General features: G+C 46.4%; 1 protein-coding gene and 2 long non-coding RNA genes across 5 annotated transcripts; 2 read left to right on the top strand and 1 right to left on the bottom strand.

The window, feature by feature from the left end:
• Positions 1 to 727: 727 nt before the first annotated feature.
• On the top strand, positions 728 to 7,980 carry LOC147340341 (uncharacterized). Its single transcript, XR_015159344.1, has 2 exons — positions 728 to 4,233; positions 4,837 to 7,980. It is a non-coding gene; the product is annotated as an uncharacterized LOC147340341 (long non-coding RNA).
• Positions 7,981 to 10,972: 2,992 nt separating this feature from the next.
• Positions 10,973 to 13,098, top strand: LOC147340340 (uncharacterized). Its single transcript, XM_086388700.1, has 2 exons — positions 10,973 to 11,358; positions 12,477 to 13,098. The coding sequence occupies exons 1-2, from the start codon at positions 11,107 to 11,109 to the stop codon at positions 12,873 to 12,875; spliced, it is 651 nt and encodes a 216-aa protein (XP_086244826.1). The 5' UTR covers positions 10,973 to 11,106; the 3' UTR covers positions 12,876 to 13,098.
• Positions 13,099 to 16,903: 3,805 nt separating this feature from the next.
• LOC147340339 (uncharacterized) lies at positions 16,904 to 26,864 on the bottom strand. 3 transcript variants are annotated; one of them, XR_015159347.1, is made up of 4 exons: positions 25,929 to 26,864; positions 25,746 to 25,831; positions 20,781 to 20,999; positions 16,904 to 18,383 (listed from the first exon to the last, which is right to left on the bottom strand). It is a non-coding gene; the product is annotated as an uncharacterized LOC147340339 (long non-coding RNA). The 3 variants fall into 3 exon arrangements; XR_015159345.1 differs by lacking the exons at positions 25,746 to 25,831; positions 25,929 to 26,864 and having other exon boundaries at positions 16,904 to 20,008; positions 20,781 to 21,744; XR_015159346.1 differs by lacking the exons at positions 25,746 to 25,831; positions 25,929 to 26,864 and having other exon boundaries at positions 20,781 to 21,491.
• Positions 26,865 to 27,130: the final 266 nt, after the last annotated feature.

Genomic DNA, 27,130 nt, shown 5'->3' with positions numbered 1-27,130 from the left:
TATAGCTGAGTAATGTCCCATTGTGTATATGTACCACAACTTCCTTATCCATTCATCTGCTGATAGACATCTAGGTTCCTTCCCTGTCCTAGCTATTGTAAATAGTGCTGCTGTGAACATTGGGGGGTACATGTGTCTGTTTCGCTTCTGGTTTCCTTGAGGTGTATGCCCAGCAGTGGGATTGCTGGGTCGTGTGGCAGTTCTAGTCCCAGTTTTTTAAGGAATCTCCACTCTCTTCTCCATAGTGGCTGTACCAGTTTGCATTCCCACCAACGGTGGAAGAAGGTTCCCTTTTCTCCACACCATCTCCAGCATTTATTGTTTGTAGACTTTTTGATGATGCCTGTTCTGACCTGTGTGAGATGATAACTCATTGTGGTTTTGATTTGCAGTTTTCTAATAATGAGTGATGTTGAACATCGCTTCATGTGTTTGGTAGCCATCTGTATGTCTTTGGAGAAATGTCTGTTCAGGTCTCTTGTCCACTTTTTATGGGGTTGTTCGTTTTTCTGGTATTGAGCCGCATGAGCTGCTTGTATATTTTGGAGATTCATTCTTTGACAGTTGTTTCATTTGCTATTATTTCCTCCCGTTCTGAGGGCTGTCTTTTCACCTTGCTTATAGTTTCCTTCATTGTGCAAAAGCATTTAAGTTAAATTTGGTCCCTTTTGTTTATTTGTGTTTTTATTTCCATTACTCTGGGAGATGGGTCATAGAGGATCTTGCTGTGATTTATGTCAGAGAGTGTTCTGCCTACGGTTTTCTCTTAAGAGTTTTATAGATTTTGGTCTTACATTTAGGTCTTTAATCCATTTTGAGTTTATTTTTGTGTATGGTGTTAGAAAGTCTTCCAGTTTCTTTCTTTTACCCGTAGTTGAGCATTTTCCCCAGCATCACGTGTTGAAGAGACTTTGTTTATGCCATTGTATATTTGTGCCTCCTTTGTCAAAGATAACGTGTGCATAGGTGTGTGGATTTATCTCTGGGTTCTCTATTTTGTTCCATTGATCTGTATTTCTGTCTTTGTGCCAGTACCATACTGTCTTGAAGACTGTAGCTTTGTAGTATAGTCTGAAGTCAGGAAGGTTGATTCCTTCAGTTCCATTCTTCTTTCTCAAGATTGCTTTGGGTATTCGGACTCTTTAGTGTTTCCATACAAACTGTGAAATTATTTGTTCTAGTTCTGTAAAAAATACCTTTGGTAGTTTGATCGGGATTGTGATAAATCTACAGATTGCTTTGGGTAGTAGAGTCATTTTCACTATACTGATTTTTCCAATCCAAGAACGTGGTACATTTCTCCATCCATTTGTGTCATTGTTGATTTCTTTCGTCAGGTTTTTTTTTTTTTTATAGCTTTCTGTATACAGGTCTTTTGTTTCTTTATGTAAATTTATTCCTAAGTATTTTATTCTTTTCATTGCAGTGGTGTATGTGATTGTTTCCTTAATTACTCTTTCTGATTTTTCCTTATTAGTATATAGGAATGCAAGGGATTTCTGTGTATTAATTTTATATGGCAGGCATATTCTGAAGCACTGGACCAGCAGGGAACTCCTGGCCTGCTTGTCCTTGGGTGTGCAGCTCTCTGAGCTCTGACACACGGAGAGATTCCAGTGATCACCACCACGACCAGGACACAGGCCACATCCATCACCCTAAAAACGCCCAGGTGCTGCCCGTTTCTAGTTTCCCCTCCCACACCCCAATCCCTGGCACAAGGATCTGTTCTCTTTCGCTACATTTTGTCCTTTGCAATTTTAAAATTCCTTATGTATTCTGAATAGAAGACCTTTCTCAGATCTGTGCTTCACAAACATCTTTCCCCTAATAACAACTAGCTTCCCTTTTCATTATAGGAGACATGAGTGATGAAATGTACTTTTCCTCCCCACACTCAGAGCCCAGTGTTGTTTAGCCAGCAAGTGCCTGTGAGATTCTTCAGAAGTGAAAATGAATTCTGCTGTGTGTCAGTCTGTGCTCTCAGCTAGTCCCCAGAGCTGTATTTCTGCAGAAATCCATGAGTCTTCTGCAGAAAGGGGTGCTTGAGAACAGGTATATTTACTGGAGTATGAACTTGTGATCTCATCAGAGAGCTTCAGAGCTCAGCCCATCTTGCAGGACTTGTCTCCCAAGGGAGCTTTTCTTCTTGAAACTCAGAGGCATGAATTTAGTCCGTGTGAGCACGTTTAGCAGGGCTAACATGGCATTTCAAGGTTGTTCATCCTTTACCAGGTATCAGACCACATTCAATATATTTCTTTCTGTCACCTTAGCTACTCCTCCTTCAAAGACCCATCATTTTGGAAGATTTCAATCCTAATTGATGAGGTGAGAAACCAGAGGACAGAGAAGTTAGGGGGATTGCTCAGAGTCACATAGGCCGCCAGAGGAAAAGTGACCCACAAACTTCAGCATCCTCCATTCAGAGCTCCCAGTCTTTATTTCTTCAGTAAAGTTGCCATGCGTGCATGCATGCTAAGTCACATCAGTCATGTCCAACTCTTTGCGACCACATGATGGTAGCCCACCAGGGTCCTCTGTCCTTGGGATTCTCCAGGCAAGAGTACTGGAGTGGGTTGCCATGCCTTCGTCCAGGTCATCTTCCCGACCCAGGAGTCCAGCCCACGCCTCCTGCAGCTCCAGCATTGCAGGAGGATGCTTTACCGCTGCACCACTGGGGAGGCCCAAAGTTGATGTATGATATTATATTTCTTTCAAGTGCACAACAGAGTGATTCCATATTTTTAAACATTATGAAATGAATTGCTACGATAAGTTTGGTTACTATGTGTCACCACAGAGATTTCTTACAAGATTATTGACTATATTTCCTGTATGTACATTCCATTCCCATGACTTATTTTGTAACTGGAAGTTTGTATCTCCTAATGCCTTCCCTGTTTTACACATCTCCCTACTCCCTCCTCCTCTGGTAACCATGTTTGTTCTCTATGTCTCTGAATCTATTTCTGTCTTGTTTCCCGTGTTCTCTTATTTTATTTCTGAGGTTCCACACGTAAATAAAACTGTGTGGTATTTGTCTTTCTCTGTGTGCCTAGTTTTACTTGGCATAATACCCTCTAGGTCCATCCACGTTGTCGACAATGACAAGATTTCATTGTTGTTTTTTTTTTTATTGCTGAGTAATATTCCACTGTGTGTGTGTGTGTGTGTGTGTGTGTGTACCATTTCTTCCTTTTTGACTCATCTATCATCTATCATCTATCAGGAACCTAAGATGGGCACTTAGGTTCCTTCCATATCTTGGCTCCCCTTGGCTGTAAATAACGCTGCAGTGAACAGAGGAGCACGTATATCTTTTGTGACTAGTGTTTCTTCTATTCTTGAGAAAAATACCGAGAAGTGGAACTGCTGGATCATATGGTAGTTCTTGTTTTCAGTTTTTGAGGAAACCCTCATTGTCTCCATAGTGGCTGCACCGATATACGTTTCCACCAACACCTGAGGAGGGTTTCCTTTTCTCTACATCCTCCCCAACATTTCTTACTTGACAGGTATGAGGAAGTACTTCAACTGTGGTCTTGATTTTCTAATCCCTGAGGAGAAGATGTTGAGCATCTTTTCATATGTCTATTAGCCATCTGTATCTCTTCTTTGCAGAAATGTCCATTCAGTGCTTTACCCCATTTTAAAATCGGGTTTTGGGTGTTTTTCCCAATACATTCTATGAGTCCTTTAGCTGTTTTGGATATGTACCACTTTTGGGATGTGTATCACTTGCTCATATCTTCTCCCACTCAGCAGGTTGCCTTTTTCTTTTGTTGACGGTTTCCCTTGATGTGTAAAAGCTTTTTAGTTTGATGAACTCCCATTTGTTTATTTTTGCTTTTGTTGCTCTTGCCTGAGGAGACATGTCAAAAAAACTAATTCTAAGACCTATGTCAAAGAGCATACTGCCTACGTCTTCTTCTAGGAGCTTTATGGTTTAAGGTCTAACAATTTCATCTTTAATCTTCTGTTGTTGTGGTTTATTTTTGAATGTTGTGTAAGAAAGGGGTCCAGTTTTCCATAACCATTTATTGAAGAGACAGCATTTTCCGTGATGGATGTTCTTGGCTCCTTTGTCATAGAATAATAGGCCATATGAGCGCAGGTTTATTTCTGACAGAGCATCCCCAACTGTACCCTCTGTAAAGGCTGGGGTGAAGTAAGAAGACCCGGTGACTCCAGTGTCCATCCACAGCTGGTGGCACACCAAGTCTGGATAAGGTACGTCACTGATGCTAGCCACAGTGCACTGGGGCAGGGATGGTCATCCCCGCCTGGCACAAGTTCCCCAGGGTGGGATGCGATGGGCTCACTCCAGCAGCCAACCCAGGTCAATCCTGGCATCCCCAGTCCCTCATTTAGCCAATCATGAAGGTTTTCACTGTATATGTTACATCCCCTCCATGCCGTGCCAGGCTGGCTGTTGAGACGGGGAGGTGAGGAGGACATGCATGGCCAGTCCCTGCCCTCGAGAGTTGACTCATTGAGCAGAGAGGAGATCTGACACCCTTAGATGTGGTGGCGAGTGTGTCACTGATCCCCTGTGAGGCTGCGTTGCTAGGAGATGAGAGGAATGACGAGGATCAGGGTAGATGAAGTGGACGTGGCCGGGGAGGGGACAGGGTACTCTGGGTCCTTGCTGTGCCAGTCCCAACTGCAGAATTACCCACAGCCTGCATGAGGGCGCCCGGAGGATGGATGGGTGGCTGTAAATGAGGATATCAGCAGTGGAACCCCCTCCCCACCTCAAAGTCTGTATCCCCAACCTGCGTATTGGGTGTTGGTGATCTGGGGGTCACTTCTGAGACAGCATACTCTCCCCAGTTACAGACTAGGAGCCAGAATCCTGTGATGTACAGAGATGACCAGCACATCAAATCCTAGACCAGAGACCAAGCCATAGGAACCAACAGGCCAGAGAATACTGGATGGGAGTTGGCTTAAAGGCAGTGGCCAAATAACAAATCTGAATGTACCTGTAGCAAGCAATGATATTGAACCATTCATTTAAAGACCTTCCCACAGAGGGAAGTCCTGGGCCTCCTGGTTTCATCAGTGAATTCTATCAAAGGTTTAAAGAAGAAATAGCACCCATCCTTCACAGATTCTTCCTGAATAGACAGGAGGGAGGAGGAAACATTTCCTAATTCATCGTATAAGCACAGTATTACCCAATTACCAAAGCCAGACTTGACATCACCAGAAAGCTACAGATCCATATCTATCATGAATAGTGATGCATACACCCTCAATACAGTATCAGCAAACCAAATCGAGAAACATTTTGCCAAGGGCTCTGCGAGATCTTTCTTTGGGATTGGAATGAAAACTGACCTTTTCCAGTCCTGTGGCCACTGTTGAGTTTTCCAAATTTTGTGTCATATTGAGTGCAGCACTTTCACAGCATCATCTTTCAGGATTTGGAATAGCTCAACTGGAATTCTATCGCCTCCACTAGCTTTGTTCGTAGTGATGCTTTCTAAGGCCCACTTGACTTCACATTCCAGGATGTCTGGCTCTAGGTCAATGATGACACCATAGTGATTATCTGGGTCATGAAGATCTTTTTTGTACAATTCTTCTGTGTATTCTTGCCATCTCTTCTTAATATCTTCTGCTTTTCTTAGGTCCATACCATTTGTGTCCTTTATCGAGCCCATCTTTGCATGAAATGTTCCTTTGATATCTCTGATTTTCTTGAAGAGATCCCTAGTTTTTCCCATTCTGTTGTTTTCCTCAATTTCTTTGCATTGATCGCTGAAGAATGCTGTCTTCTGTCTTCTTGCTATTCTTTGGAACTCTGCATTCAGATGTTTATATCTTTCCTTTTCTCCTTTGCTTTTCACTTCTCTTCTTTTCACAGCTATTTGTAAGGCCTCCCCAGACAGCCATTTTGCTTTTTTGCATTTCTTTTCCATGGGGATGGTCTTGATCCCTGTCCCCTGTACAATGTCATGAACCTCATTCCATATTTCATCAGGCACTCTATCTATCAGATCTAGGCCCTTAAATCTATTTCTCACTTCCACTGTATAATCATAAGGGATTTGATTTAGGTCATACCTGAATGTTCTAGTGGTTTTCCCTACTTTGTCCATTCTGAAGGAGATCAGCCCTGGGATTTCTTTGGAAGGAATGATGCTAAAGCTGAAACTCCAGTACTTTGGCCACCTCATGCGAAGAGTTGACTCATTGGAATAGACTCTGATGCTGGGAGGGATTGGGGGCAAGAGGAGAGGGGGACGACAGAGGATGAGATGGCTGGATGGCATCACTGACTCGATGGACATGAGTCTGGGTGAACTCCAGGAGTTGGTGGTGGACAGGGAGGCCTGGCGTGCTGCGATTCATGGGGTTGCAAAGAGTCGGACACGACTGAGCGAATGATCTGATCTGTGTAAGATCTTTCCCAGGATTGCAGTATTGGACCAACACTCAACTTCAGTTATGGGAAACAGCGTATTGATATAATGAAGGACGGAAACCACCTGCCATCTTGACAGACAAATAAAAAGCATTTGACACAGTTCAAGACCCATTCATGACAAATAAGTAAATAACTAAATCAATAAACACAGTCAACCATCTCAGGATAGAAGGGATCGTCATTGCCGTGCTGAAGAACATCCCTGAGAAACATCCAGCTCTCGTCACATCACATCTAGTAGAGTCTGAGTGAATGCTTGCCTCTTGAGATCCAGACCAAGATAGGAGGTCTGCTTCAACCACCTCTATTCCACACTGACTGAAGGGTCTAGCCTGTGCACCATGCAAAAGAAGAAATGAAATCATGGAGAAATGAGAAATGAAACCCATGTCCACACAAATATTTGTCCTTCGATGTCTTTCACAGCAGCACTGTCTGTAATCTCCAAGTAGTGGAGCAGCCTAAAAGTCTGTCAGCTGGAGAGTGGTAAACAGAGTATTTATTCTGTAGCCATGCAGTGAAACAGCACAGATGGATGAAAAGTGGTGAACTTCTGCTTTCTGCTGCCACATGGGTCAGCCTCTGAAGAACTGTGCTAAGTGAAAGAACCCAGACACAAAAGGCCACTTCCTGCAGGAGTCCGTTGATGTGAATGCCCACAAAGGGCAAATCAACAGAGACAGAAATTAGATGAGAGGATGCCTGGACCTGCAGATACTGTTCGGGATCGACTGCTGATGGGTACATGGAACCTTTTAGTGGTGCTGGCAGTGTTCCACAACTGCACTGTGGTGGTGGCTGCACCACTGTGTGAAGTTACTAAAAGTTACTGCCCTGGAAGTGATGGGTGTGATTTGTGGTGTGTAACTGTACCTCAGTAAAGCAGTTTAGGAAGGTACTGCAGATGTCCAAGTGAGACATGTGGGAAAAGATATGCCATTGCTTTTGTAACAACGAGGAGTGCCCCTGCTCCTTCCACGTTCTGGGTCCGGCCTCCTCCACATGTGCTAGATGCTCCCTCCAGAGACAGTCGCTGTGCACATCAGGACGGAATCCCCAGTGAGCACACACATCTAGTTTGTCTCTAGAGTTCCAAAGAAGGTCCCGGACAAAACTCCCAGCCGACCAGGGCCAAGAGACTGGCACGGGCCTCACTGGGTGGCTGCGCGCAGGCCCAGAGCTAGCCAATCGGAGTGCAGCCCCGCCCACCAAGCTCCGGATCTTCCTGGACTCGCTGACTTCCTGCCCGTGTTGCTATGGTTCCGCGGACCGCTCGCTGTCCAGGGGTGGTTTGGCCGGACCCTGTCGAGAGATTCCCTTCCTTTCTCTGGCCCTTACGGGCTTTCTACTTAACTTTCGTATCCACGCTGTCCAGTCCTCTGCGCGGAAACCCAGCAGAAACGATGAATTTTCTTCCGGGCTTGCGGCCTTTTGGTTTCTGTAGCCTGCAGGTGGCAGTGTTGCTCCACAGTGTCGCCGGGCCGGTTTTTCCTCCGCTATGGCGCTTTAATAAAATGACAGGGAGCCTTTTGCCTCAAGAAGCAGCTGGTTTGGTTTTGTTTTCTTTTCCTCCGCTAGTGCCGGTTGGCTGATTCAAACTGCATCTGAGCCCTTCAGAGAGCCCGTTGTGAGAACTTTCGCCGGACGCACTGACACTTAAAAATCCAACAACATAATATAAGCTGACATAGTGAATGTAGTGGAGGAAGTGGTTACCCTTGTCTTGCTTCCCATCGTTGAGGAATTCCTGTATGTTTAAAGAGAACTTTATTGTGACAGTGAGTTTTGACTTCAAAATCATTACGTGAAGTGGAAGTGAAAGTGGCTCAGACGTGTCTGATTCTTTAAGACCCCTTGGACTGTAGCCTGCCAGGCTCCTCTGCCCATGGGATTCTCCAGGCAAGAATAATGGAGTGGGTTGCCATTTCCTTCTCCAGAGGATCTTCCTAACCCAGCGATTGAATCTGGCTATCCTGCACTGCAGGCTGACTCCTTACCATCTGAGCCACCTACAATAATAACATGATGGGGACAAGTGCCAAGCTAAGATCCTGCTGGGTAGTTGATGCTGGACACCACCCAAGAAGCAGATGCTATTACTGCCCTCATATGCCTTTGGGACCTGTGGCACACAGAGGAAGAGTCAGCTCTCCGGGTTCTCAGGGTTCCTCAGAGATGTCCCTATGTTCAGGTCTCAAGGCTGTCAGATTGTAGCTTGCACACTGGTTTGCAGGATACATTCTCCTCCCCAGTGGAAGAGTGAAAGAAAATGCTCACTGGGATCGAGGGTAAGACAGCCTGCAATGCTGCGGAAGACTGACTACAGGAGAAGGGGATGACGGAGGACAAGATGGTTGGATGGCATCACTGACTCAATGGACATGAGTCTGAGCAAGCTCTGGGAGATGGTGAAGGACAGGGAAACCTCCTGACGTGCTGCATGCAGTCCATGGGGTCGCAAAGAGTCGGACACGACCAACGGACTGAAAACCAACAATAACGTATTTATTACAATGAGATACTAAATGAAAGGGGGCGGGGAGGGAAACTATATAGAAAACGACTCATCCACGCCATCAAGATTATGACATAACACATTTATAATGCAAAGCACCTGGAAGTAATCAGCTGTTAAGGAGTACAAGTTGCTCAGCTCACTGCGAGGTGAATCAGGAAGGGACTTTAATCCAGAGTCGATAGAGAAGAGGGCAGGGTAGTGACCCAAAATAACCATCTTGTGGGGGCCAGGTTGGACAGGACCCGAACATCACGAATCAGGTCCCGCAGTGGAGAGTTCTAAGCAGTTTCGGGGAGAAATCTCCCAGCAGAGGCAGGCTGCGAAACTGGCACTGACCTCAGTGCTCCCCAGGGCAGGCCCAGAACCAGCCCTCAGCAACTCCGGATCTTCCTGGACGTCCTGACTTCTTGCCCGCCTCGCTGTGGTTCTGTGGGTGGGTCGAGCGGAACTCGCGCGGTCCAGGGGTGGTTGGCCCGGGCCCCTTCGAGATGTTCCCTTTCTTTGTCTGGTCCTCAAGGGCATCCCCCATTAAGTCCTCCGCTGGAAACCGAGCAGGAAGGATCGATTTTCTTCCGGGCTTGCTGGCATTTTGGTTTCTGTGGTCTGCAGGGGGCAGTGTTGCTCCGCGGAGCCGCTTGCCCGTTCCTCCTGTACCCGTCCGGGTTGAAAAAATATTTCAAAGCTTTTTGCGGTAATCAGCGACGGATATTTTTCCTGTGCTTGCGCCGGTTGGCTGGTTCCAAGTGCTGAGGAAAATGCTGAGACACATATTAAGAAACTGAAAAATTAACAACAAAGAGAAAATATTAAGCAGGTCAAGGGAAAAGTAGCTAATAACATAAGAGGGAAACCCCATAAGATTATCAGCTGATTTCTCAGCAGAAACTCTGCAGGCCAGAAGGGAGTGGCATGATATATTTAAAGTGGTGAAAGGGAAAACCTACAACCAAAAACATTCTACCAAGCAAGGCTCTTGTTTCAGATTCAACAGAGTAATCAAAAGACAGGCAAAGGCTCAGAGAATTCAACAGTACCACACCAGCTTTACAACAAAGACTCATGTAACATCTCTAGGCAAGAACAAAAAGAAAGACCAATGGAACACAATAGGAAGCCCAGAAATAGACCCATGCACCTGTGGGGCACCTCATCTATACCCAAGGAGGTAAGAATGTACAATGGAGAAAAGACAGCATCTTCAATAAGTGGTGCTGTGAAAATTAGACAGTAACTTGTGTAAATACTGTAAGTATAATTAGGTCCCATTTCTTTATTTTTATTTTATTTCAATTAATGGAAAGAGGATATTGCTAAATTTTTTTGTTAGAGTGTTCTGCCCATTTGTTCCCCTAAGAGTGAAATTAGAATACTTCCTAACACCACGGTGGGGGCTGGGGGGGGTGGGACTCAAAATCAATTAAAGACCAAATATAAGGCCAGATACTATAAAACTCTTAGGGGAACAAATGGGCAGAACACTCTAACAAAAAAATTAGCAATATCCTCTTTTCATGTATTTTACACAGCAAGTTCAGTTCAGTCGGTTAGTCGAGTCTAACTCTTTTACACAGTACCACACCAAACTGAATTCTCTGAGCCTTTCCTATATTTTCCTGTGTGTTCCTCTAAGAATTTTATAGTATCTGGCCTTACATTTGGTCTTTAATTGATTTTGAGTTTTTTTCCCCCCCTGTGGTGTTAGGAAGTATTCTAATTTCATGAGCCTTTGCCTGTCTTTTGATTACTCTGTTGAATCTGAAAGAGCCTTGCTTGGTAGAGTATGTTTGGTTCTAGATTTTTCCCTTTCACCACTTTAAATCTATCATGCCACTCCTTTCTGGCCTGCAGAGTTTCTGCTGAGAAATCAGCTCATAATCTTATGAGGATTCCCTCCTATGTTATTTGCTACTTTTCCCTTGACCTGCTTAATATTTTCTCTCTGTTGTTCATTTTTCAGTTTGCTTAATATATGTCTCAGCATTTTCCTCAGCACTTCCAGCCAGCCAACCGGCGCAAGCACAGAAAGAAAATCCTCCGCTGATTACCACAAAAGGCTTTGAGACCTTTATTTCAACCCGGACGGGCGGGGGAGAAACGGGCAAGCGGCTCCGCGGAGCAACACTGCCCCCTGCAGACCACAGAAACCAAAATGCCAGCAAGCCCGGAAGAAAATCGATCCTTCCCGCTGGGTTTTCGGGCAGAGGACTTATGGGGAATGCCCTTGAGGACCAAAGAAAGAAAGGGAACATCTCGAAGGGGCCCGGGCCAACCGCCCCTGGACCGCGCGAGTTCCGCTCGACCCGCCCACAGAACCACAGCGAGGCGGGCAAGAAGTCAGGACGTCCAGGAAGATCCAGAGTTGCTGAGGGCTGGTTCTGGGCCTGCCCTGGGGAGCATTGAGGTCAGTGCCAGTTTCCCAGCCTGCGTCCGCTGGGAGATTTCTCCCCGAAACTGCTTAGAACTCTCCACTGCGGGACCTGATTCGTGATGTTCGGGTCCTGTCCAACCTGGCCCCAACAAGATGGTTATTTTGGGTCACTACCCTGACCTCTTCTCTGTCAGTCGACTCTGGATTAAAGTCCCTTCCGTACCCACCTTGCAGTGAGCTGAGCAACTTGTACTCCTTAACAGCTGATTACTTCCAGGTGCTTTGCATTATAAATGTGTTATCATGTCATAATCTTGATAGAGTGGATGAGTCGTTTTCTATGTAATTTCCCTCCCCGCCCCCTTTCATTTAGTATCTCATTGTAATAAATACGTTATTGTTGGTTTTCAGTCCGTTGGCCGTGTCCGACTCTTTGCGACCCCATGGACTGCATGCAGCACGTCAGGAGGTTTCCCTGTCCTTCACCATCTCCCAGAGCTTGCTCAGACTCCTGCCCATTGAGTCAGTGATGCCATCCAACCATCTTGTCCTCTGTCATCCCCTTCTCCTCCTGCAGTCAGTCTTTGGCAGCATTGCAGGCTGTCTTACCCTGGATCCCAGTGAGCATTTTCTTTCACTCTTCCACTGGGGAGGGGAATGTATCCTGCAAACCAGTGTGCAAGCTACAATGTGACAGCCTTGAGACCTGAACATAGGGACACTCTCTGAGGAACCCTGAGAACCCGGAGAGCTGACTCTTCCTCTGTGTGCCCAAGGTCCCAAAGGCATATGAGGGCAGTAATAGCATCTGCTTCTTGGGTGGTGTCCAGCATCAACTACCCAGCAGGATCTTAGCTTGGCACTTGTCCCCATCATGTTATTATTGTAGGTGGCTCAGATGGTAAGGAGTCAGCCTGCAGTGCAGGATAGCCAGATTCAATCGCTGGGTTGGGAAGATCCTCTGGAGAAGGAAATGGCAACCCACTCCATTATTCTTGCCTGGAGAATCCCATGGGCAGAGGAGCCTGGCAGGCTACAGTCCAAGGGGTCTTAAAGAATCAGACACGTCTGAGCCACTTTCACTTCCACTTCACGTAATGATTTTGAAGTCAAAACTCACTGTCATAATAAAGTTCTCTTTAAACATACAGGAATTCCTCAACGATGGGAAGCAAGACAAGGGTAACCACTCCTTCCACTACATTCACTATGTCAGCTTATATTATGTTGTTGGATTTTTAAGTGTCAGTGGGTCAGGCAAAAGTTCTCACAACGGGTTCTCTGAAGGGCTCAGACGCAGTCTGAATCAGCCAACCGGCACAAGCGGAGGAAAACAAAATAAAACCAAACCAGCTGTTTCTTGTGGCCAAAAGCTTCCTGTTATTTTATTAAAGCGCGAGGGCAGAGGAAAAAACCGGCCCGGCGACACTGTGGAGCAACACTGCCACCTGCAGGCTACAGAAACCAAAAGGCCGCAAGCCCGGAAGAAAATTCATCGTTTCTGCTGGGTTTTCCCGCAAAGGACTGGACAGCGTGGACGCGAAAGTTAAGGGGGATGCCCGTAAGGACCAGAGAAAGGAAGAGAATCTCTCGACGGGGTCCGGCCAAACCATCCCTGGACAGCGAGCAGTCCGCGGAACCATAGCAACACGGGCAGGAAGTTAGGGTGTCCGGGAAGATCCGGAGCTTGGTGGGCGGGGCTGCACTCCGATTGGCTGGCTCTGGGCATGCGCGCAGCCACCCAGTGAGGCCCGTGCCAGTCTCTTGGCCCTGGTCGGCTGGGGGTTTTGTCTGGGAACTTGTTTGGAACGCTCCACTGAAGAACCTGACCGGTCGTGACGTCCGGGTCCTGTCGCCCACTGCCGAAGCCCCCCACGTGCGGGGACGTTACAAGTCCCCTGTCCATTCTCCTCCCTCCCACCCCCGGCCTGTGAACGCGTTCCTCCCGTGGTACACTCGCTGTTCTCTCAGGCCTCACTCTTCTGATCCCTCCTCAGTGCCCACGAGGCTCACCCGGTCACCCCGGGAGACTTTCCGTCCTTAGCGATGTTCCCTTCCTCCCTACCCGAGCATCCTTCTGCCCACCGTCCCGCCCCGGGCATCAAGAAAGACCGCGCCCCTCATGCTGTCCTGTTTCCAGCCTTCCTCCCTGGCATCACCCTCAACATGACGTCCTGTCCTCCAGCTCCTTCGCACTACTGCCAGTGCACTGATACCACAACCTCCTGGAGACCTCCAGCTCACCGGCCATGCGTCCTTTCCCAGCATGCACCAGGCCCCTCCTGGATCGGCTGAGCCAGGGCTGGAAGCTTTCCCCCGCAAACACACCTCTCCCCGACAAACACACCTGTTGGGCTCCTTGCACCCTCCTGCCTGCCCACTCCCTGCCTGTGTCTGAGCACCTGAGCATCGAGGAGAAAACTTTACAGAAGTGTTTTATCTTGAATCCATGGCGGGAGTAGACCGCTGTTCAGTTTCATGATCACCTAGCTACACTCCTACAGTACACACTAGTAACCTTCTTCCATGCTAATGACCACCAGCCCCACCCACTAATAATTCGTGGAGAATACGGAAGCAACCCCGTGGGATTTCTCAAGTTTCCCAGTCCCGATCTGCATGCTTCTGCCCTGGCATTCTGCTGCCCCGCTCCACGCCTGCTCCTGACTGCACCCAGCCCCTCACCTCTGCCCAGGATCCCATGCCTTGAACCTTCTCAGGGACTTTGCACCTGCAGTTATCATTCCTCTCTCCTGAACCAGCACTTGCTCCCTCTACATCGGAGCATTCCACAGCACAGAGGGAAACCCACCGTCTTCCACCACCCTATTCTGCAGCTACTGGCACATTACCGGTTGCCCTTCAAAGCAAAACTGCTTCAAATTCTGCTGAGATATTCTCTCCTCAGCCCCCTTCCGTGGAGCTTTTGTCCCAGTCACTCCCCTGTAACTGGCCTCGTCATGGCCATCATTAATATCCATACTTCCTGATCCCACAGACACTCTTCAGTGCTCATCTTAGCCAACATCTCAGGCACCTTTGGCATATTTGACTCTTGTGTTCTTTATCCCTCTTTTTTTTAATATAGTTCAGGGGCGTGGGGCTTATGTGACAACAGTGTCTCCTAGATGTACTCGACAAGGTACACATTGTACACCTGGATATTGTATGGGAAGTCTTGGGTCAAATGAAAGACAAGCCAAAGAAAAGAGCGTCCCAGTCACTGCGGGGGAACGGCCCACAGAGGCAGTGGCAGGCAGAGTTGAGAGAGCTCAGACAAGGGAGGTGTGACAAGAAATGAAGAGGAACACCAGGGAAAGGAGGGTTGCACCCCATTCACACTTGGGACTCACAGGGGGCACACTGTACAATGACCCAACGGAGTCTTTGGGCAGAAGGGTGGCTGCAGTTTAGGAATTTCATTGTCTGGAGCTGATCTTGGTTCCTGCTGCGGTGCAGGTGAAATCCAAGGGAGGGCTCTGCATCACCTGAGGGAGAAATGTAGAAAGGGACTGAATCTAGATGAAGCCTAAGCAGGCAATGGGCTAGGGGACCTTGCGGCTGAGACTGAGGAGTGGACGTCCCTGCCGGGGGATGGGCTGGACGATCAGACCCAGATTCAGAGGGGTCTGCACATGCCAGCAGGGTGGCTGAGGCTCAGTCAGCCGGGGAGGACCGGGCCCACAGCAAGAGGAGGGAGACAAAAATGCAAGTTTCACCATCCCACCCACGGGCGGTGCAGGTCAGCATCACCAGGGGGAGCCAGGAGAGGAGATCATACCCTGCAAGCACACAGCCTGCTACTTCCAATACCATGCGTCTTTGGTTCCTTTCAAGCCATGCTTCTTGAAAGTACAGACACCAGGATCATCCTTATCTGGTTACCTCTCGATTCCTCCGCCATGTGCCCATCCACAGAACATCCCCTTGCTAACGTCTCCCAAGAGCTCCGTGGGCCAAACCATAGTACCCAGTGCTGTATTGGCCACAGACACATTCCGTTTTCAACACCACTTTTCCTTGGTCAGAGTCTGTGATGTGACAGCAGCCCACCCTGGCTTTCCCCCTACCTCTCAGTCCATTACTTCTAAGTATCCTTGTCTGTCCACTTACTTTGATCCCCTCCTAAATCTTGGGCTTTGTTTTCCTCTGGTTTCCAACCTCTGCCCTGTGCTCTTCCACTCCACACATGATTCTTGGGTGACCATGTCACCCCCCAGAGCTTTTACCCATCTGACTTGTTTTCATCAGTATCCCCCTGTATGCTGTTGGCTTTTCCTATCACTAAATCTACCTAGGAGATCTCAGCTGGGCCCCATTTTCCCCACAGGCCGAGACGTATGGGGCATCTGCACTCAGATGTCCCATAAGCCCTGCAGGCCTGCTAGTAGCCCCAGGCCAACGTTTCCTGTCTCATGGATGGGCACTGCCATCCACCCAGTTCCTTAAACCACAATCCCAGGCATGCTGCTGGCTGTGATCTTCACTGTGCCATGACTCCCCTGGAGCTGCTCTTGAAAAGGCTCACCCGAGATCTTCCTATTGCCACAGGTGGGGATGGGTTCCTCTGAGAGGCCCTGTTCCTGCAGACACGCTCTGAAGGTGTCCTGAGCTCGGGCCTTCACCCTCTTTTGGATCTCTGAGAGAACCCGGGTGCTGTAATGCACCTGAGAGGTTGAAAGCCCTGTCTTTAACAAGACGATGAGTCAGGACACAGCAGTGCAAGTCCATCGCTGGGGAATGTGCCAAAGAATATCCGGAAGAGATCCCTAAAGAACGTTTAGGGAGGTGGGTCTTCATGGGTGTGCACCAAACAAGGGATTGCTTAACTGTATTTTTCCCAATAAGCATTCCGTTCCAATTTGGTCTTCATCTGAGCACGGGAGTTAATTTGATAACACAGGAAACAGGTTAAAATGGCAACTGAGCACAGGCAGCAGATATGCTGACAGCCGATCCTGCTACATCAACATCAGCAGCTACAATTCTCAGCCATCTTTAATCTTTGATGCACTATTCTGATCTGTCGAATGAAGTTATTTCCACAGTGTTTTAGAAATGTATTCAACTAACTAGGCACAAGGGATCCTGACAAGAACTAAAACATACTAAGTTTCACTAACAACAGCAGGGTTTCAACTGTAAAACTTTGGATTCAGGAACATGCAGCAGAGCAAGCACAAGGTCAGTTTTCAAAGTAGTATTAATTTGGGCAAGTTGTCCCTTTCCTCAGCCTAAGATATCTGTCTAGCCTAGCGGGTCATGATGGAAACATGCTTTCGCTGTAGAGAGGAGTTGCCAATTTTCGATCTTCCATTTCCTCCTGGAAGAATGGGTTCTGTTTCCACAGCTGCAAGCTCGGCTTTCATAAGAGAACTTTTTGAGATAATGCTCACGCCAGGGCAACACACCTACTACTTCAGACTCTCTGGGGATGTCCTGCCAGCATCAGCTCTTCTAAAGCCTCTCCAGGGGAGATTTGATGCACAGTTTAGGTTGAGAAACACAATCTCATGATGCTTCACTCGTCCTGCTTTTAAATAGAATACTGAACTGAAGAGCCATGTTTGCTACTAAAGACGTTAAAATATTTTTTTAATTATGTGTCTTCCCTTCTGAACGGTATTTTTACATATTTATTCACAGCCATATGTAGAACAATTTCAATGACTCAGTGGTGTGTTATGCCCCCAAGTCCCGTTCCTTACCAGACACTCAGGCAGATGGAGGGGAGGGAAACGCACCTCAGTCCTGAAGGCAGAAGGAGGATGGATGGAGTTCCATTGTCTTGCTTACTGCTCTGCCGAGCATCCCTCCTGGGTTGCTAAAGTCAGGCAGGGGCCCTCGCACCAGGGTAACAGGTATTCCTGTGACCAGAGGTTGGAGCTAAGGGCCAAGATCCGTTACTGAATCTGGGAAACGGAAGTTGGGTCCACGTGATTTGAGAAGACTGGGAAAACAACTAAGTAGAATTTTAGATGCAGGGTGGGTTCTGGGAGCCTGTCCAGAGCCATTGACTTGTGGGCACACAATGGGCGTCTGTGCGTAAACACAGAGACACACTAGACGTGTGTGCTCACTGGGGATTCCGTCCTGACGTGCACAGCGACTGTCTCTGGAGGGAGCATCTAGCACATGTGGAGGAGGCCGGACCCAGAACGTGGAAGGAGCAGGGGCTCCTCATTGACAAAAAAAGCAATGGCATATCTTTTCCCACATGTCTCACTTGGACATCTGCAGTACCTTCCTAAACTGCTGTACTGAGGTATAGTTACACACCACAAATCACAGCCATCACTTCCAGGGCACTGACTTTTAGTAACTTCACACAGTGGTGCAATCACCTCCACAGTGCAGTTGTGGAACACTGCCAGCACCACTAAAAGGTTCCGTGTACCCATCAGCAGTCGATCCCCAACAGGACCTGCAGGCCCAGGCATCCTCTCATCTAATTTCTGTCTCTCTAGATTTGCCCTTTGTGTGCATTCACATCAACGGACTCCTGCAGGAAGTGGCCTTTTGTGTCTGGGTTCTTTCACTTAGCGAAGTGCTTTGGAGGCTCACCCATGTGGCAGCAGAAAGCAGAAGTTCATCACTTTTCATCCATCTATGCTGTTCCACTGCATGGCTACAGAATAAATACTCTGTTTACCACTCTCCAGCTGACAGACTTTTAGGCTGCTCCACTACTTGGAGATTACAGACAGTGCTGCTTTGAAAGACATCGAAGGACAAGTATTTGTGTGGACATGGGTTTCATTTCTCATTTCTCCATGATTTCATTTCTTCTTTGCACGGTGCACAGGCTAGACCCTTCAGTCAGTGTGGAATAGAGGTGGTTGAAGCAGACCTCCTGTCCTGGTCTGGATCTCAGGAGGCAAGCATTCACTCAGACTCTACTAGATGTGAAGTGACGAGAGCTGGATGTTTCTCAGGGATGTTCTTCAGCACAGCAACGACGATCCCTTCTATCCAGAGATGGTTGACTGCCGGGGTCCAGCCCAGGTGGATCCAGGGAATTCGAAGCGGGGACGGCATCAGCGAGGATCAGGAAACAACTGCTTAATAAAACGTTAATTAAGGATATAAAGCATGGTGAAATAAGGATAGCTCAGCGAAGAAATTCAGTGAAGAAAAGAGGCTGAATAAAATTCCAAAGCAGGGAATTTACGTCACCTACGAAGGCCGCAGGTGTCCTCCCGTTCTCCCGAAGGAGAGGAGACACTAAGGCCTCCCCGGTCAGGTCTTAGAAGCCCAGGCAAAATTAGTAGGCTTGACGAGCTTCCCCACCTCAGAGGAAAAATTCAGCCAGAAGGAGAAAGAAAGAATGACATGGAGAGACCAAGTTTCGGTGAACAAGGCCCACACTTTATTTTCTAAAGTAGTTTTTATACCTTAAATTATGCATAGAGGATAATGGGGGAAGGGGTAGACTCATGCAGTAAGCCAGGCTTTCTTCCTGCAGACCTATCATATGCAAAAGTTTAGGTGATTTGCATCATCTTCTGGCCCGGAGGCCTGTTAACATTTTAAGACCCTTTCTTCAGAAAACTTATTTTTCTCTAAAGGTCATTAGTCAGGCGCCACCCTCCAAAAGCATTAAAGTTGCATTCCTATAGGGCAAAGGTGTGGTGGGCTATAACAAGAAAAAGAATTAACTCAAGGGTCCAAGGTTACAAACATTAAAGCTACTAATTACACCAATTATATTAATCAATACACTGCCAGGGACACAGCAGGTAAGGGACATGGAGACTTAGCAGCAAACATTGGCCCAACAAGTGAAAAACCCTTCACCAATACAATTTCTAATCAATCTTTTAACTGCTCAAAGGAATCTGTATTTAGACAGTTTAGAACATCTCATGCCTCTCACAGTTGGGAGGCTCTGAGCAATCACATGTGGCCAGAAAAACCTATTCAGGGGCAGGCTAAAGGACTTCCAAAGGAGTTTGTAGGTTGAAACACTACCATACCCAGGAACTTTATTAACTGGAGCTGTAAGTTAACTCTTTTTTTTTTTTCCAGAGAGATGTAGTGGGGGACAGCCCCCCGTAAAATCAGAGGTGTAGGTGAGAGCACAAAGCAGAAAGTAGGCAGACTCTGGTTTTGGGGGTAGATGCTCGAGAATTTCCAGAGGGACTCCTGCGGCTCAATCCTGCCTTTGTGTATGCCGAGCCTCCTTCCTCATGACCTTTGCCAGGGGCAGAGCTCCTGCTCCCGGCAGTTGACCGTGTTTATTGATATAGTTATTTACTTATTTGTCATGAACGGGTCTTGAACTGTGTCAAATGCTTTTTCTTTGTCTGTCAAGATGGCAGGTGGTTTCCGTCCTTCATTACATCAGTACGCTGTTTCCCGTAACTGAAGTTGAGCGTTGGTCCAATACTGCAATCCTGGGAAAGATCTCACACAGCCCTTTGCGAAATGTTTCTCAATTTGGTTTGCAGGTACTGTGTTGAGGGTGTATGCATCGCTATTCATGATAGATATGGGTCTGTAGCTTTCTGGTGATGGCAAGTCTGGCTTTGGTACTGGGGTAATACTGTGCTTATAGGATGAATTAGGAAATGTTTCCTCCTCCCTCCTGTCTATTCAGGAAGAATCTGTGAAGGATGGGTGCTATTTCTTCTTCAAACATTTGATAGAATTCACTGATGAAATCAGGAGGCCCAGGATTTCCCTGTGGGAAGGTCTTTAAATGAATGGTTCAATATCGTTGCTTGCTACAGGTACATTCAGATTTGTTATTTGGCCACTGCCTTTAAGCCAACTCCCATCCAGTATTCTCTGGCCTGTTGGTTCCTATGACTCGGTCTCTGGTCTAGAATTTGACGTGCTGGTCATCTCTACACATCACAGGATTCTGGCTCAGAAGTGACCCCCAGATCACCAATACCCAATAGGCAGGTTGGGGATACAGACTTTGAGGTGGGGAGGGGGTTGCGCTGCTGATATCCTCATTTACAGCCACCCATCCATCCTCCGGGCGCCCTCATGCAGACTGTAGGTAATTCTGCAGTTGGGACTGGCACAGCAAGGACCCAGAATACCCTGTCCCCTCCCCGGCCACGTCCACTTCATCTACCCTGATCCTTGTCAGTCCTCTCATCTCCTAGCAATGCAGCCTCACAGGGGATCAGTGACACACTCGCCACCACATCTAAGGGTGTCAGATCTCCTCTCTGCTCAATGAGTCAACTCTCGAGGGCAGGGACTGGCCATGCATGTCCTCCTCACCTCCCCGTCTCAACAGCCAGTGTGACACAGCATGGAGGGGATGTAACATATACAGTGAAAACCTTCATGATTGGCTAAATGAGGGACTGGGGATGCCAGGATTGACCTGGGTTGGCTGCTGGAGTGAGCCCATCGCATCCCACCCTGGGGAACTTGTGCCAGGCGGGGATGACCATCCCTGCCCCAGTGCACTGTGGCTAGCATCAGTGACGTACCTTATCCAGACTTGGTGTGCCACCAGCTGTGGACGGACACTGGAGTCACCGGGTCTTCTTACTTCACCCCAGCCTTTACGGAGGGTACAGTTGGGGATGCTCTGTCAGAAATAGACCTGTGCTCATATGGCCTATTAGTCTATGACAAAGGAGCCAAGAACATCCATCACGGAAAATGCTGTCTCTTCAATAAATGGTTATGGAAAACTGGACCCCTTTCTTACACAACATTCAAAAATAAACAACAACAAGAGAAGATTAAAGGCGAAATTGTTAGACCTTAAACCATAAAGCTCCTAGAAGAAGACATAGGCAGTATGCTCTTTGACATAGGTCTTAGCATTAGTTTTTTTGACACGTCTCCTCAGGCAACAGCAACAAAAGCAAAAATAAACAAATGGGAGTTCATCAAACTAAAAAGCTTTTACACATCAAGGGAAACCGTCAACAAAAGAAAAAGGCAACCTGCTGAGTGGGAGAAGATATGAGCAAGTGATACACATCCCAAAAGTGGTACATATCCAAAATAGCTAAAGGACTCATAGAATGTATTGGGAAAAACACCCAAAATCTGATTTTAAAATGGGGCAAAGCACTGAATAGACATTTCTGCAAAGAAGAGATACAGATGTCTAATAGACATATGAAAAGATGCTGAACTTCTCCTCATCAGGGATTAGAAAATCAAGACCACAGTTGAAGTACTTCCTCATACCTGTCAAGTAAGAAATGTTGGGGAGGATGTAGAGAAAAGGAAACCCTCCTCAGGTGTTGGTGGAAACGTATATCGGTGCAGCCACTATGGAGACAATGAGGGTTTCCTCAAAAACTGAAAACAAGAACTACCATATGATCCAGCAGTTCCACTTCTCGGTATTTTTCTCAAGAATAGAAGAAACACTAGTCACAAAAGATATACGTGCTCCTCTGTTCACTGCAGCGTTATTTACAGCCAAGGGGAGCCAAGATATGGAAGTGCCCATCAATAGATGAGTCAAAAAGGAAGAAATGGTGTACACACACACACACACACACACACACACACAGTGGAATATTACTCAGCAATAAAAAAAAAATGAAATCTTGTCATTGTCGACAACATGGATGGACCTAGAGGGTGTTATGCCAAGAAAAACTAGGCACACAGAGAAGGACAAATACCACACAGTTTTATTTACATGTGGAACCTCAGAAATAAAATAAGAGAACACGGGAAACAAGACAGAAATAGACTCAGAGACACAGAGAACAAACTGGTGGTTACCAGAGGAGGAGGGAGTAGGGAGATGTGTAAAACAGGGAAGGGATTAGGAGCTACGAACTTCCAGTTATAAAATAAGTCATGAGAATGGAATGTACATACAGGGAATATAGTCAATAATCTTGTAAGAAATCTCTGTGGTGACACATGGTAACCAAACTTATCCTAGCAATTCATTTCATAATGTTTAAAACTATGGAATCACTCTGTTGTGCACTTGAAACAAATATAATATCATATGTGAAATTTGGGCCTCCCCAGTGGCTCAACGGTAAAGCATCCTCCTGCAATGCTGGAGCTGCAGGAGGCGTGGGTTGGAGGAGGGCATGGCAACCCACTCCAGTACTCTTGCCTGGAGAATCCCATGGACAGAGGAGCCTGGCGGGCTACAGTCACGTGGTCACAAAGACTTGGACATGGCTGATGTGACTTAGCATGCACACACACATGACAACTTTACTGAAGAAATAAAGAGCGGGGGCTCTGAATGGAGGATGCCGAAGTTTGTGGGTCACTTTTCCTCTGGTGGCCTATGTGACTCTGAGCAATTCCCCTAACTTCTCTGTCCTCTGGTTTCTCACCTCATCAATTAGGATTGAAATCTTCCAAACTGATGGGTCTTTGAAGGAGGAGTAACTAAGGTGACAGAAAGAAATATTTGAATGTGGTCTGATACCTGGTAAAGGATGAACAACCTTGAAATGCCATGTTAGCCCTGCTAAACGTGCCCACACAGACTAAACTCATGCCTCTGAGTTCCAAGAAGAAAAGCTCCCTTGGGAGACAAGTCCTGCAAGATGGGCTGAGCTCTGAAGCTCTCTGATGAGATCACAAGTTCATACTCCAGTAAATATACCTGTTCTCAAGCGCCTCTGTCTGCAGAAGACTCGTGGATTTCTGCAGAAATACAGCTCTGGGGACTAGCTGAGAGCACAGACTGACACACAGCAGAATTCATTTTCACTTCTGAAGAATCTCACAGGCACTTGCTGGCTACACAACACTGGGCTCTGAGTGTGGGGAGGAAAAGTACATTTCATCACTCATGTCTCCTATAATGAAAAGGGAAGCTATTTGTTATTAGGGCAAAGATGTTTGTGAAGCACAGATCTGTGAAAGGTCTTCTATTCAGAATACATAAGGAATTTTAAAATTGCAAAGGACAAAATGTAGCAAAAGAGAACAGATCCTTGTGCCAGGGATTGGGGTGTGGGAGGGGAAACCAGAAAGGGGCAGCACCTGGGCGTTTTTAGGGTGATGGACGTGGCCTGTGTCCTGGTCGTGGTGGTGATCACTGGAATCTCTCCGTGTGTCAGAGCTCAGAGAGCTGCACACCCAAGGACAAGCTGGCCAGGAATTCCCTGGTGGTCCAGTGGTTCAGAATGTGCCTGCCATATAAAATTAATACACAGAAATCCCTTGCATTCCTATATACTAATAAGGAAAAATCAGAAAGAGTAATTAAGGAAACAATCCCATTCACCACTGCAATGAAAAGAATAAAATACTTAGGAATAAATTTACATAAAGAAACAAAAGACCTGTATACAGAAAGCTATAAAAAAAAAAAAACTGACAAAAGAAATCAACAATGACACAAATAGATGGAGAAATGTACCACATTCTTGGATTGGAAGAATCAGTATAGTGAAAATGACTCTACTACCCAAAGCAATCTGTAGATTCCTCACAATCCCAATTAAACTACCAAAGGTATTTTTCACAGAACTAGAACAAATAATTTCACAGTTTGTATGGAAACACTAAAGAGTCCGAATACCCAAAGCAATCTTGAGAAAGAAGAATGGAACTGAAGGAATCAACCTTCCTGACTTCAGCCTATACTACAAAGTTACAGTCATCAAGACAGTAATGGTACTGGCACAAAGACAGAAATACAGATCAATGGAACAAAATAGAGAACCCAGAGATAAATCCACACACCTATGCACACGTTATCTTTGACAAAGGAGGCACAAATATACAATGGCGTAAACAAAATCTCTTCAACACGTGATGCTGGGGAAAATGCTCAACTATGTGTAAGAGAATGAAACTGGAACACTTTCTAACATCAAACACAAAAATAAACTCAAAATGGATTAAAGATCTAAATGTAAGACCAAAAACTATAAAACTCTTAAGAGGAAACCATAGGCAGAACACTCTCTGACATAAATCACAGCAAGATCCTCTATGACCCACCTCCCAGAGTAATGGAAATAAAAACACAAATAAACAAAAGGGACCAAATTTAACTTAAATGCTTTTGCACAATGAAGGAAACTATAAGCAAGGTGAAAAGACAGCCCTCAGAACGGGAGGAAGTAATAGCAAATGAAACAACTGTCAGAGAATGAATCTCCAAAATATACAAGCAGCTCATGCGGCTCAATACCAGAAAAATTAACAACCCCATAAAAAGTGGACAAGAGACCTGAACAGACATTTCTCCAAAGACATACAGATGGCTACCAAACACATGAAGAGATGCTCAACATCATTCATTATTAGAAAACTGCAAATCAAAACCACAATGAGGTATCATCTCACACAGGTCAGAATGGCCATCATCAAAAAGTCTACAAACAATAAATGCTGGAGATGGTGTGGAGAAAAGGGAACCTTCTTCCACCGTTGGTGGGAATGCAAACTGGTACAGCCACTATGGAGAAGAGAGTAGAGATTCCTTAAAAAACTGGGAATAGAACTGCCACAAGACCCAGCAATCCCACTGCTGGGCATACACCTCGAGGAAACCAGAAGCGAAATAGACACATGTCCCCTCAATGTTCACAGCACCACTATTTACAATAGCTAGGACAGGGAAGGAACTTAGATGTCCATCAGCAGATGAATGGATAAGGAAGTTGTGGTGCATATACACAATGGAATATTACTCAGCTATAAAAAGGAATGCATTTGAATCAGTGCTAATGAGGTGGATGAACCTGGAGCCTGTTATACAGAGAGAAGTAAGTCAGAAAGAGAAAGACAAATACTTATATTAATGCCTATATATGGAATTTAGAAAGCAGGTAGCAACGATTCTACATGCAAGGAAGCAAAGGAGACAGAGATGTACAGAACATACTTTTCAACTCAGTGAAAGAAGGTGAGGGAAGGATGATTTGACAGAATAGCAGTGAAACATATACATTACCATATGTAAAACAGATGACCAGTGCAAGTTCGATGCATGAAGCAGGGCACCCAAAGCCGGTGCTCCAGGATAACCCAGAGGGATAGGGTGGGGAGGGAGGTGGGATGGGGGTTCAGGAGGTGAGGACACACGTATACCTGCGGCCGATTCGTGTTGATATATGGCAAAACCTATCACAATATCGTATAGTAACTATTCTCCAATTAAAATGAATTGATGATTAAAAAAAAAAAAAGAATCCACCTGCCAATGCAAGAGGCAGGCGTTCAATCCCTAGACCAGGAAGACTCCACGTGCCGCAGGGCAACTAAGACTGTGTGTCACAACCACTGAACCCACCTGCTCCGACTACGGAAGCCCCCGAGCCTAGAGGCCATGCTCCGCAACAAGAGAAGTCTCTGAGATGAGAAGCGCATGCACCACCACTAGAGAGGACTCCTCCTCCTCCACAACTAGAGAAAGCCCTCGTGCAGCAACAAAGACGCAGTGCAGCCAACAATGAATAAATAAATAAGAAGAAAGAAAACCAGGCCAATCTTACTGTATGTTTCTTTGAAAAATCCAATGGTAGATACCGAAGTAGGTGCATCTCTCTATATCCTTTGAATGATCATATGTTGGGTGAAGCTAACAAAAATTACATCACAGGCTATGTTAAAACTTTAGATCAGCTTCCCAGGCACTGCTCTTTTCTAGAGAGCTACTTTTCTCAGAGAACTGTTACCTAGGAACTTTAGTCACCGGAACTGAGGCCTCCACCACATTCCAGGGCAGAAAGCAAAAGACATTAGGAAGACACGGTTCAAATCCTATGAGTTTATGAGTTGCCTGTGACCACAGCCTAGGATGACCACACATCCCAGAAAGAGTCTCTTCACATTTCAGTAACTGAAACCTGTATTTCAGCCACTCAGTTCAGTTCCTTTAGGCCACTGCTGTCCCCTTAAACAAACACTTGGTGTGAAACACTTGGAAAATGACCTTAATCCAATTCACTCCCAACCTCTTTTCACATGTCACAAGGAGTCTCTCACGATGATATTTCCTCAACTCGAAAGCCAATTCTCAGATAAACAAAAGAATTCACACACACACCTTGTGAAGAAATACTGAGATTTTAGAAAGTGACTCCCAACTAGCCCATGGTTCATCACTCTTTTCTCTCTTCTCCCTCCATCCACTCTGAGAAAGGAATATTTGGCCATGCTGTCTGATTTGCCCACCAAGTTGCTCATACCACACACAGGATGTTGTTACAAGTGAGCCCACACACAAGGCTTTGACACCAGCCAGCCCTACTGAAGTCGGCTACCTGGGGGCAGGGAGGTGGCCGGGGCAATAAATTCATCATCTCATTTCTTTCATCACCCTACCCCATTTCATTCCCTGCAGTCACTTGGCCCAAACGAATAACGATCTCGCACCAAATCAGTGCTTAAAGCACCACCGCCTCAAGTTTCCTTTGTTATCTCACATGGCTTCTGAGGCCAGGGAACAGATTTTACTTGAGAATAGTAAAGCTAGAGAGACAACCCATTGGCCAGAGACTCTGTTTGGGAGGTGACGTCTCTCAGTGTACTCTTTTCGACCCCATGGACCAAGGCTCCTCTGTCCAGGGGATTCTCCAGGCAAGAATACTGGAGTGGGCTGCCATGTCCTCCTCGAGGGAACCTTCCTGACCCAGGGATTGAACCCAGGTGTCCTAATTCCCCTGCACTGCAGACAGATTATCTACCGCTGAGCCCCCAGGAAACCCATGATGAACCTAGACAGCAAATTAAAAAGCAGAGACATCACTTTGCTGACAAAGGTCTGCAGAGTCAAAACTATGGTTTTTCCAGTAGTCGTGTACAGATGTGTGAGTTGGATCATTAAGAAGGCTGAGTGATGCTTTCGAATTGTGGTGCTAGAGATGACCCTTTAGAA

The sequence above is a fragment of the Bos grunniens genome, chromosome X (genome assembly GCF_055505025.1).
Source record: "Bos grunniens cultivar Pamir isolate PY7600 chromosome X, Bosgru_T2T1.0, whole genome shotgun sequence".
In the NCBI taxonomy this organism is placed as follows: domain Eukaryota; kingdom Metazoa; phylum Chordata; class Mammalia; order Artiodactyla; family Bovidae; genus Bos; species Bos grunniens.
Note: the sequence above shows the minus strand (reverse complement) of the source record. Positions and strands in the feature narration are given on the sequence as shown.